This window comes from Symphodus melops (genome assembly GCF_947650265.1).
Source record: "Symphodus melops genome assembly, chromosome: 8".
Lineage (NCBI taxonomy): Eukaryota > Metazoa > Chordata > Actinopteri > Labriformes > Labridae > Symphodus > Symphodus melops.
Window position 1 is genome coordinate 9,677,309 of NC_136698.1, and position 13,178 is coordinate 9,690,486.

Here is a 13,178-nt window from a genome sequence, read left to right on the forward strand (position 1 = left end):
TGATTCTTTTAGTTTCTGGTATTCTTCTCCACGCTGGATATCTGAAATGACATCTGCACATTGCCAGTCTTTTTTTAAACTTTGGTTTTGTTCAAGCAATGCTTGCACTCTATTTCACTCGTAGTGTTTACCCCTAGGTAGTTTTCACATGCTGGACAGTACTGGTACCATTCTGGGGAAATGTTCATTGAAAATCTTCAGTAGATGCTCCAGTGACACACCTGTCAGATTGTGCCTTAGTGCATAAGACATCAGTAAGATTAAACTTTGTCCCTTTGTCAGTGGAACTCCAGGATAAACTGGATCATCTCCATCCAACAAAAAAGACTACATGTGAAGACATAAAGAGAAGAGAAAAAAAAACCCTGGTTAAATTTATCTGCACTGAATGAGAGAAAACATACTGTACAATAATAAATGCTAATAACAATTTGTTTGTTTGAGGTTTGGCACAGTTTAAACTCCAAATGTTTACATGTGAAAAATTCAAAAGTGAGTTTCGTGTTCATTATTGGGTTTAGGCTAGCACATCTTCTTTCAGAGTATTTCTGTTGAATAAAAATGTCATAATAAAGAGAAACTGTTTGAAAATGTTTAGATCTTGAAATCTGATTTTTCTCAACATTCAGTGCAGTCAAACTCAAAATGACACATGGGGGAAGAGCGTGTGAAGTTAGTGTGATCACTCAGTTCATGACATTTTCCAACTTGTAACTTCCAAAAAATCTTTATTCATTCAAAAGCAAGAACAATATGTGGTCAACACTGACAACTGTCTTCAGTTTGAACCTTGTTAACTTCTTTCCAGTTCCATTGTTACATATTTATCTGCACATTTCAAAACCACTCCACGTTCTGACAGTTTCAATGGCATCGTGAGCAGCAATAATGTACATTTGAGGAATATCACAAAAACCAACGACAGTGAGTCTCTCCTAATCCCATTTTCTTCTTAAAACCATCAGGTTTCTGCACATGTGCACTGTAACAGTGAGGAATAAAATCATTTAAAGACGAAGATGTGTCATTTCCCATCGTGCAATTCAGTTAACCCTTACCCTAAAGTGACTTTTCCCCAGGTTTCTATACAGCCTAAATGTTCCTGAGACCATGACTCCTTACTAACCATATAAACTCTTAAAAACATGTAGGTTAGTGGACAAACATGTTACTCCTCCAACTTTAAACACTGTAATAATGCTAGTTCTTGCCACCCAATGCAACTGTTCAACTCCAGAAAACGAGCACAGCGAATTTACAGAACAAATGTGCTTAATAATGAAAGAACAGTTTCTAAAACGCAGCACAAACTTTTTCTCACTTCACAGTTGATGTACTTGGTTTGTCTGGAACACAGCATGGAAATTATTTTGAGTCATGTACAAAATAATACTGGATATCCAACCATTGAGATACAACATTTGAGTTTAAAGTGACAGACAGACTTTATGTGAGTGCACACAAATGATCATTGTCTCTATAAGTGATGTTACAAAAATGTTAAATGTGAAGGCATATGAGAAAATATCAAAATAAAGTTGGAAATAAAACAATACATCTCTCAGTAAATGCAAAAGTCCAAAAATATCTACAAATGTTACAAAAGGCACGTTATGATATGCATAACTAAATGTGGCTAAAGAGTCCAGCTCACGTCTCGTTTGTACATAGCAGCTCGCTTTGTTTCACTCTCGTTACTTCAGTAGTGACACCACGTGTGTTTTATAGCAAGTTCTAAAAAAAGAGGACTTATGTACCAGTCGTCTTGCATTGTGAAGAAAAAAATAAATGAACTTACTTGAAGATGTGCTTTGTGTGAACTTGCTCACGCTGATCAACACAGGCATTATCAGTCATCGCTATATTCTAACTACATCTGTTATCTTTGCTCTGCACTGTTGAGAACACACAAACACATACCCTAAAAAGAGTACTGACTATCACCGGGAAGGTGAATTAAAAGATGAATATTAAACACGTATGTTTCTTCATTGTCATGGTATGTGCATTATGTTTGTATGAGTCTCTTTTTCATTTATTTTACTCTAATAACAGTAAGACTCCGAGGACAGAAACAAACATATTTCCAGAACTGCTTGGACATACAAAGACAATCACAACATAATGGGGGGAAAAAAAAGAAGACACAAACACGCACACACAACAACTTAGTTACTGTGATTTCCCCCCTCAAAAAAGTGCATTTTACACACGTGCAAAGAAAGCACACACAGTTAACTCCCAGCGGCAAACAGCTCACTGTAGTCACATGTTAACACGCAAACACTCATAGACACACACACACACACACACACACACACACACACACACACACACACACACACACAAAGCAGTTTTTGATCACTTTACACTGTGTTCTTGTGCCTTCTGCTGCTGCAGCTAACATGTTTGTCCAGTGAGTATTTCAGAGGCCAGGTGCCCAGAGGACCACAGTTCGGTCTGCAGACGAGGACAGGAAGGTCCGGTCATGAGGGTGCCATCTGCACTGGATCACCTTGTCCGAATGCTCGCCTGCCAGTGTCTGAGGGAGGGGCTTTGTCAGGTCACCTGGGGTAATGAAAAAAAAACAAAAAAACATGTCACATGTAGGATCAAACACCAGACACTACTGACTCATATTAATAGGGCGGCAAAATGATCATTCATTTGAATATATTATTGTAACTTTTTGTGATATTCAATTAAAGGTGCATTTTTTTTTGCAAATTGAAACAAGTGTCAGGGTGGTCATCAAGTAAGTTTTAGCATTTCAAATCAAATAGGAATGAATGCTGAATGATACCAGAATGAATTCAAAGGATTCACGTGCAGAGTACCTTTAAAAATCACACCTACTACACATGACTTTATGTTGTTAGTTGAGTTGCTACCTTGCAGGTCACTGATGATGATTTTGTTGTCATAGGAGCCGGTGAGAAGATTATGGGCTCCAGGTGAGAAGCGCACTGAGCGAACGTCACTGCCGTGTGGGCGGTACGTCTGCACTATGCGGCCTCCTTTGATGTCATACAACATGCACGTGCTGTCCTCCTGACCTGTGGCCAGCAGGCGGCCGCTGGGATCCACCGCCACAGAAGCAACTGCGCTTCCTGTGTAAGACGAGACAAGTGAAACGTTTGCTGAAAGTGGCTGCAGCATTCAACTTTTTGCACACTGCTCGTCTCCCCTTGGCTTCTGAACTCTCTAAAATGTGCATTAATGCAGATGTGAAACTGCTATTGAGGACTGTGATATTACACTGACCTATGATAAGACCTATGAGTAACTCCAATGAGAGTTGGGACATGACTCACCTGAGCCGTGTAGAGTTGTGCCCACCACCCGCACACAGCTGGGCACCCGCAGGTCCCAGAACCGCACAGTCTTGTCCTGGGAGCCAGATGCGATCATCCATCCTCCCCAGGTATACAGAGTGAGAATGTGACCTGATCAAAGCAAGCAGTTTTTACTTCTGGAAAAGATTACATTTGAGTTTTATGGTATAAGAACATGTGCTATATCTGCAAACTGACTTGGTTACACTTCTGAAATAGCTGGAGGGAAGAAGGCCTTTGCTAACATACCGGTGTGTCCGCTCAGCGCGTGGAGGCCCTGTCCTCTCTGACAGTCGGTCGTGTAGATGTTACAGTCTCCGGCCCCAGCACTGATCAAGATAGAGCCTCCACTCTCAGGGCCTTCCATGAAGGCCAGGTCCCTTATGGTACCATCATGCATGCTGAACTCCAGGTCTGGACCTGAAGCAGAAGTATACTTTAGATGCATCAAAATAAGGAGAAAGATGCATTCCCTGCTCTCCTTGTTCTTCTTAGAACTGACAGAATCAGACAGTTTGATAGAATCGTTTTTTGACCAAAACAGCAGGGACTTGCGGTGTTTTTTCTAGTTACTGTATGTAATGATGAATCATGGAGTTGCTGAAAATACATTTCACAAAAAAACTCCCCCCAAAAAAATCGTACCTGTGGCATTGCAGCTGTCTGCATTGAAAGGCAGGACTTTGACATATTTATCATTGGAGCCAGTAGCCAGCAGTTGTCCACAGTGGCTCCAGGCTACACAGTAGATTGAACCCTTGTGATGTTTGTTCCTCCTGAAGCGAACCACTGGCTGCTTGAGAGCTCCAGAAGCACTGAACAAACCAACGTGAGAAAGGTAGAGGAGGAAATGAGCAGAGAAACATGAACTCTATACTCTACTGCTTTTTCAGTCTGTAACGTTGTTGATACACTCGAGCAGTGATCTCTACCTGCAGGAAAATGGTGGTAAGCTTTTCTATGAAGTCATCGTCTGTGTTTCATATTTGAAGAACTTGTTCAAATGTGTGGGGTTCTCATGAATAGTTGCCACCCGTTCCTACCTTGGGGTCAGTGTCTCTGGGTACGAGCAGACTCTCAGGGTTTTGGAGTTGGAGCCGACAGCATAGAGAGTTCCAGCAGGATGGAAAGCAACGGCTCGCACAGCCTGCGTGTCCTCGAGCTCGCTCACTTTAACAAACTGTGTTTTGGGCTTGCCTGTCTGTGGAAGATTATAAAAGAATCCCTTTGAACTATGATTTCTGTGAGCACTGGTGTAGAATTTTTGTAGAAATACACCATATTTCTACTATTAATTTTGCTCCAGGACAAAAAAACAAAACAAAGCAGGACTCAAGAGGAGCATTAGAGCCTATCTGACAGCAGTTTGTCAGCAGGTTTGCTGTACCTCTTGTGAGTGACGTGTCCCACTGCTGTCAGGGTCACCTTGTTCTGTCGGGAGGGAACCTCTGATCCTCTCAGCACTGCAAACATAAACACACACATAGCTCACGTTTATGTTCCTTTCATCCAGCAGGTGGAGACAGAGAGAACGTGATAGCTGCTCAAGATTAAAAAATTATCAAGCGCCACCCTAAAACATTCAATAAAACAAAAGTCAGGAAAATATGGCACTCAAACCTGGACATTGAAAAAAAAAAACCCACTTGATTCTTACCTCTTACTTGCAGGGACTGGTGACTCACTAAGAGAGGGAAATCCATGACTCCCAGTCCTTGATGGGGTGCTGCTGGCCCACCCACCTGGCTTATCCCTTGGCAGCTCAGTGTCTGGGGTGTGTCGGCTGTTGGTGGTTCTGGGGCTAGAGGTGCTGCTGGACCCTGGAAGTCCATTCCTCTGCTGACCCAGATGGGACATCACATCATCTCCTCTGTGGTCGATGCCCACGTTCATTTCCTCTAACTTCTGAATGGACCTAGACCATAAAAAAAACACCTTTTTGTCACAGTGAGGTAGCACTATGATACTGTAAATGTAATGATAAACCTGAACCCTTTGCGGAGAGACTAACTTTTCACAGTCAATCAAACTAGTTGAAGAAAAATCCTGATATATTGTGTTTTAAATACACTTTGGTTCAGATATGATCACAGTATGGACCCCTGCAACTCTGCATCAAAGTCAATCTATTTCTACCATTTGTGAGGATCGGCTCTCATTTCATTCTGCCAGAAAGAAAACTTTTCATGACAAAGATTTAATACTAGTAAATGAGTTATTGATATTTTTTTTACTTACAGTTTTAAGTATTTGGCAACAGATACTTGTTTTTTAAAATCATATCCTCTGACATTAAGGACCTTAAAAGGATGACCGTGTGCCTTTTTCATCCAGTAGATGTCGCCCTTGAGCACCAAAATGAGACCAAACACACTCGAGCTGCGTTGTTGTGCTAGCAGGCTAATGGTAGCTCCTCTTAGTTATCTCGTAGCTTAACAAGAGCATGTAAATTTACACAAAATAACAATGGTCAAAAAACGCTTACGCGACATCATAACAAGCAGTGAGTACAGCATGTTCTTTTTCTTTCCTCTAGTCCCTCAACTAAACTCAAGATTCAAGATGTTTATTTGTCACGTGCTCATGCAGACGCAGGCCATGCAATAACAATAATAACAATAAACACACAGTTCCACAATAATAGAATAGAATATAACATATTAATAATATATTTTACAAAAATATTAAGTATAGCATAGAATACTGTAAACAGTTTAAAGTGTCAGTGTGTAAAGTGTGTAAAAAGTAAAAGTGACCGGGGTCCAGTAAAAAAAAGTGATGTTCAAGATTTACAAAAAGATTATTGAATGTACAAAAAATAAAAATAAAAAAATATATAAAAATAAATAATCGACTCTCACTGTCATTGTAGACGGTCATGACTCAGAGAGTTAATTACAATTTCCCAACCTAATTTTCCCCACACCAAGAATTTGTAAATGAAGGCTGTAAGTTTGTTTTTCATGCATTTCGTTCCCTAATTGTACATTTTTTTTGATCACGCCCTTTGATCCTCACCTGCTGAGAAAAGTCTCTGTGAGGTTGTTTTGCATTCCATCCTGCGGCTTCACGCCTCCCTCCAGCAGCATCTGCTGATAAAGCTGTCGCTGCTGCTGTTTCTGTTCCAGATGCTGCTGCACGCGGAGACGCTGCCTGTAATACTCCTGGATGTGCTCAGTGGAGTCAAGGCGCTGGACAAACACAGATGAAAGAATCGTTTTAGCAAAAGTTTACCTCTTCATCTTTATTCTCCAACAGGCCCTGTAGAATATTTATGATTGCCTTTCAGTTTGTTTTTTTTTTCCAATGCTTGGCGCTTGGCTCACAATCACACGAACACAGAGGTACACGCACGCACGCATGCACCACACTATAATAGACTCTCTCTGAGGATCCACCACTGACAACTCTTCAACTCCCAAGGCCTCGTCCTCCATCATCTGTCCCATAAAAAAAGTTTTCAAGGACCTCATCATATCCAGCGGGTCTACTGATGACACACACACACACACAATCCAATCTCAAGCTACTTTGCTCCTCCAGATGAGTCCTGGGATGCATAAATATGAGCGATGATGGAAACAGCAGGCCATATTGGGTGTGACCGCACATCAAACCAGATTATCTGCCTCCAGCGTCCCTGACCTCTGCCCTCCTCGCGGAGACAAGGGGCAGAAGGGTGCTGGTGCCCCTCAGACGGCTGGGGTGGAGAATTGGGGGAGGATTTATGAGGCAGGTGAGGTGTGGAGATGATGCAGCTCAGGGGTTCATGGGGAATCAGTTCTAAATCTCTTAAATCTGATATCATGACTTTGGAGCAGAGACAGACTGAAAATCTTTTTTTTTTTTTTTTGACTTTGACTCAAGTGACCAGACGGACGACTGCGGCTGTTTTCTCAAGCTTGGCCGAGACCCTCCAGTAATCTGTGCCTGCCATGCGTTGTGCTCATCATTGACAGATCAAATATACAATCCTTTATTACCACAACATGCATGCAAAACACACTTTCATATTACCTCATTTGTTTCAGTGCTGCAGGGTGGTCCACCATCTTTTCCAGGAGTCAGAGGAGTGCGGGTGGTGTTAGGTCCATCCAGTCCTTGTCGTTGCTTCCTAAGGACAGAAAATATCATTCAAACCAATTACTTGTATTCAAATTGATGTTAGATGAAGAAGGCAGCGGTAAAATAAAATTTGAGGATGAAGTACCTGGTCATTTCCTGTGAGCAAACTAAAGTTTAAAGTTCAGCTGCTCAGACAAATTCTAGTTTCAGATCAAACTCTTAAAAACACAAAATCACTCCGCTGCTGTGAAGTCATTTCGTCCCTGTTGTGTGCATACATTTCATCCAGCAGGTGGAGCCAGAGCATGACCATCAACGAGCGCCTTGTTAACAGCAGAGTTGTCATTTGATGCGTCTACCTACTTCTCAGAGGTGAGACTTGTACCATTCATTTCACTTTAAACACATCTTGCATTACGTTACTTGTAAAGTGCTTTTAAAATCACATTCACTACACAGAGCATGTGCTGTATCTGATTTATACAACAGCTGGTGTTTTTCTGACAAAGGATTCAAATTCAAAAAATGTTATTTGTCAAAAGAAGAAGAAGGAGTACATGAATGAATGAATGAAGAAAAACTTATAAAAAATGTTGGTTTAGTGGTAACTCTCTCTCCCACAGTGAAGATATTAAACAGATATAAATCTGAAAAGCTGCAGTTATGACCACATATGCAATGAAGCGCCTCATAAGATCGGATTGAATTGCTTAAAAGTGATCCTCAGCCCAATTCAGCTTTAAATATCTGAGCATTAGGAACTGACATTTACTTTACAGCCTCATTTCAGCGGGGTCATTAGTTAAAGGCTTTATAGATTAAATGCATCAATCAACACTGTGCTGCAGCTCAGTAGGAGACGACAGATCAGGCAGTACGTCCCTGTTAAAGCAGCGTTAATGGGATTAATGGAGCTACAGATACAACAAGATCTCCTGCTGTGGTTAATACTACGTCTACTTCAGGTTCATGCTGATGGAAAAACATCTCTCAAGGATTGAAACTAAAACGCATGATGAATGTCGGGCTGGGCGCAATGTAATAATTACTTGCCATTTACATCATTTCAATATTACATATTGCATATTCTTTATTGATGGAAGTGTAAGAGTTCATTTGTTAAGACTCGTTAATGCGTTTGATTTAAGAATGACACATATAGGACATGTATGCATTTTAACAATACTGCATAAACTGAGGCTTGGTTCAGGTTCTTCATTTAACTGATCTGATAAACTGCAAATAAATCATTGATAACACAATTTAAGTCTGTTTTTTTTTTTGCCGTTTTTTTGCTTAAATGACAGAGCAGAGGTTTGGGGAGATAAACATAACGAAGACGTCACAGTGAGATATTTGGCAGGGAACCTCGAGTAGACAGAACTAAATGTTTCAAAGGCATAGTTGTGTGAAGGAAAGGTGTGAAATGTTTTTTCGGTACTGTGCAAAGCTGCAGACATCTGTGGTGTTGAACTCCACCTGTGTGGTTAGCATCCAGGTGTTATTAACCTGTGAGCCTTACCTTTCAGGTGAATCATCCTCCTGATGAACATTATTCTCAACAAGGCTCCGGCTCAGGGCAGATTTAACGTTTGCCTCCATGCCCCTCTTTTCCTGGGATGCAAGACCATGTGACAGACCGTCCAAGGCTGGGTTGAGGGACCTGGACATGTAGGTGTCTGCTGAATGGGGCCTCTGGTGGAAGGGTGAGGTAGTGCAGGGTGACAGGCGGTTGATTAAAGGAGTGAGGAGGTCGGCGTGGCCGGCCTTGCTGGGCTTCACCAGGCGGTCGACGTGAATGTTGAGGGTCTGCTGCTCGAAGGCGCAGGAGAAGGCACCCGGAGAGAGGTTCTGCAGCCAGGACAGAAGCGACAAGTCCAGCTCATCGCAGCCATTTCCACAGAGCAAATCCACACCGAGCAAGACCTCGCCCTCTGTGATCTCCTCACCTGTGGCTTTACTCTAGAAAACACAAAGAAAAGGGTTTGGATCTATGACTGAAAGTGTCAGCTGAATTAGTCGGAATAGTTCGTTCTGGATTTTTCTAATTAGAAAACTCTGTTCAACTCTCTTGGATTCAATTTTGATCTAACACACGCCTTACATTACATCAGATGGAACACTTACCTAATACCAGACATGCACAAAAAAAAGCCTACTCTGAGTTAAACGTTTTCTTTGATAACCGTCTGTAGTGTACCTGACAGAACTCAACACAGCACTCGTAAAGGATCCCTTTGATGAGCAGCTGTAACAGGCGGTTCCCACTCGCCCTGAAGCCGGCCTCGCTCAGCTTCCTGTCCGCAGGGATGAACTCGGCCACCATGGTACAGGCTTCCTCGAAGCAATGGACGCGTGCCGTGCTCGGGTTCCAGTCTTTAAACTCGGCGTGGTGGGTGAGGCGCGGCAGGGTGAGGAGGAGGCACAGCTTGCTGTAGTCCTCTTTGGTCGGGCAGAACTCCTCCAGACTGTTGAGGCACTTCACTGCCTCCTGCATGCTGAGCTCCAGCTGAAAAATAAAGTGAGAATAGAGAGTACGTGGCGGTTAAGATGCTTCTTCTGATAAAGACGATACATTTGATCTAGCATCATTTCAAGCTTGTTTCCTTTCCCAGCTCCCGTCCCGCGTTATCAAGTCAAACCATCTTCATTTACCCAGACTCAGATTTCCATATTTGTACTTACATTCTTCGGGTCTTCAGCAGCAGACATGGCATTATTTACACACAGAGCTTCCAGAAACTTCTGTTTCAGAATGATGTAGCGGAACCTGAAAAACACACATTTCAAAATCATGAAGGAGGCTTTATAGAAGATAAATTTGGTCAGCTCTTATATGATGAGTGTTTGGTGGCTGTTAAGAAAGAGAGGATGTCAGTAATATGACATGATCATGCCACTGGAGAACTGGGACTTGACCTAATTTAGTTCCGAAGGCTACCAGTCTCCTGCTTTACTGGGAGGTCCAACTCAATCCCAAATACAGCGAAACGTCGTCACTTCATATCTAAACATTATACTTCATATGTTGTGAAATATCAATGACATTAAAATCAATTAAAAGAACATTTCCAGCTTGAAGGCGTCTGGAAACTCTTACAGAAAATGCTGCTTTCAGTGAGGGGGCCTCATGTTCTTCACACAAGGCCTCAAAGATGAATCTGTTTAAAAAGGCCAGTCCTTCACCGTGTCCTTGAGATGAAAGCTTCGGCCACTACAGACCTCAGCCTAAGCAATGGGACTTCTAAATAGTTCACATTTTTATCAGCTTACATTGTCCCACGTGATGTTTCGCTCACCTTTTCTTGTCAAACTTCTCTATTCCTTCAAGAGGTTGAATAAACTGCATCACCTCCTCCCACTGGCCGTCAATAACGAGTTGCCTGTTCAAAGCAGCAAATGAACATATTGAGAGACTGCTGATACCGTCAAAAAGAACCTGAGTACTAAATATTGGGAACATATGTTTACTTGTTCGGGACTCACAAAACAATCTTGTATCTTTGTAAAACAATAGCACTGAGTACTACTTTGCTCCGTATATTTGAAAGTCTTCCACAGGTGGCGATGATATGTTGTGCTGCACAGTCATACCTGAGGAAGAGCATGTCATCCGAGTAGAGGCCGTTGATGACACCGCTCTCCTTCTCTAAAGCCAGCATGCTGATGTGCAGCTTCCTGGAGTTGAGAAAGTCCAGCATCAGCTTGATCACCTCTGCCTCCTTGATGCTGATGGTCTCCTCTGCAGTCATGGTCACAGATGTGTGGTGGCAGCTTTCAGCTGTGGCTGCACCAGAAAAGAGTTACATGAACACACTGCAGGCGTATCCGCATTTTAGAGGAACGTGAACCTGCCTCATTAACATAATCGAGGTTCTTACTTCATTTGTTGAACGAACAAAGAAGGTGTCAGAGTGTCGCTCTCTCAAGAGATGGTAAAAGTTGCACACTATTTCCTATTGGCTGCAGTTAAAGGATTTCAATTCTACGAGTCCTGCTAGATCTTAATACCGAATTTCACACAATTCAAAGTCACATCCTGTCAAAGAGACTAGTACACGTAATTGGCATTAGAGGAAAGACATTAAGCCGGTGGAAATCCTATCCATCAGATTGATCTCAATTTGTACACATTAAAGATAAGTCCTCTCTGTGCACACCAAAGTTACTCACCGGGCTCCTCATACTTTAGTGCATGTACCAAATAGATCCATCTATTGTATATTTTCCTCACCTGGGGTCCAGGCCCCACTTGGGGGTTCCAAAGATTTCATGGGGGGCGCGTGGCCCTGTCTGCTGTTAATTTAGGTCTTCTCTAAGAATGAGTGTCTGTTTTATATTTAGCTTGGATTTGTCACTGAAAACAATTCAAATTAATGGTGTTTTTTTTTTTACAGCTATGCATCACTTTTTTCACATGGGTCTTAGAGGATTGTCTCAGGTCTTCTTGCTAACAAAATGTAATCAAGGCACTTTTTTCAAAATGCGTATGGGAGGCCTGTCTTATTATTTATCTGCCAATGAATCTGTTTTGTGTTTGTTTGTTTTGTTTTGTTAAGGTAATGTCTGTAAATGAGTTTTTAGTAGCCATAAGTGACAAGTGCTTAAACTACTAGTAGGCCTCCTGTTTTTGCATGTATGACACTATGACTAAATGATCCTTGAAAACAAATCTATTGTGATTGTAAATTGTTCAACTCGTTTTATATCAGCTGAAGTATTTCTGTTGTGTAAGCATAACGCATGTTTTGGGTCAAACTACATGGAGTAAAGTCTGTAGCATATTTAAAAGGAGGGGAGGGAAAGGAGTAAAGAACAAAAAACACAAGATTCATGTGGGGGAACATTGTCTACCTTTAAACATGCTATGGTACAGTTCTTCTGTAGTTTCTGGCTGTACACGGTGAACTACAGCAGCATCACATCACCTTTCATAACAGGACAGATCAGGCTACAGGGGTCTTATATTATGCATGATCCACACTGCCTGTTTATTCGGGATGAGAGAGCAGTGATTCCTCTGGGTCTGGAGCCTAAGCAGCCGGTGACACCGCCCTGTTCCCTCCATCCATCCGGCTCTGGTTCTGGTTCTGGATGTGACAGCAGCAGGTCTGCGGCCCAAACCTGCCAACCTCAGCACTTTATCTGCGCTAAGGGCTCACCTTGTTTACATGAGACAGCGCGCATAGCAGCACACTTACGAAACCCCTTAACGGCATGCAGAAGAAAAAGCAGAAGCTACCAATACAGCGGGTATTCCTGCGTCTATGCGTAAAGCGCAATAACACTCCACCGGTGTTACAAAGCTAACACGCAAACCGTGAAATCTCGCCTCACTCCTCACCTGTCAGTCTGCGCCAGCGACACGCCGCATGAAAAGCCCACTCCGATCCGTCTACACGCTCCAAATGTCAAAGAGTCAACGCAGATGACAACGATCAAAGGTGTTTGTACGTCAAAGTCCCCACGTCGCGTCTCTAAAAGCGGCGCTTCTCGCCTCCTGTCGGGTACACAGCAGCGGTTGCCATGCGGACCGATGCAGCCGCAAACCACCAATCAAGCGTAGCGATGACGCTGCGTGGTCACACCCAGGGGCGTCACAAGACTTTCAGGGCCCCCCCATGAAACGTTATCACTGTGGGCACCCGCACAGCCCAAACTCACAGTAGTCTCCAAAAGCACCTTTCACTTGCTATGACTCATTTAAAGCTTCACAGAATTAAAACTTTGTGTTACACCCAGAAAATTAAGGGAGAGATTTTTTTTTCTTCACATTAA

At 42.5% G+C, this 13,178-nt stretch overlaps 1 protein-coding gene across 1 annotated transcript; it reads right to left on the reverse strand.

Annotated features, from left to right (window-relative positions):
* Positions 1-708: 708 nt before the first annotated feature.
* LOC306827651 (WD repeat-containing protein 47-like) lies at positions 709-12,950 on the reverse strand. Its single transcript, XM_079349602.1, has 16 exons — positions 12,745-12,950; positions 10,995-11,187; positions 10,700-10,783; positions 10,086-10,170; positions 9,601-9,909; positions 8,923-9,362; positions 7,353-7,449; positions 6,354-6,526; positions 4,993-5,250; positions 4,723-4,798; positions 4,379-4,536; positions 3,981-4,150; positions 3,585-3,755; positions 3,315-3,446; positions 2,892-3,110; positions 709-2,568 (listed from the first exon to the last, which is right to left on the reverse strand). The coding sequence occupies exons 2-16, from the start codon at positions 11,150-11,152 to the stop codon at positions 2,426-2,428; spliced, it is 2,673 nt and encodes an 890-aa protein (XP_079205728.1). The 5' UTR covers positions 11,153-11,187; positions 12,745-12,950; the 3' UTR covers positions 709-2,425.
* Between the last annotated feature and the right edge of the window lie 228 nt (positions 12,951-13,178).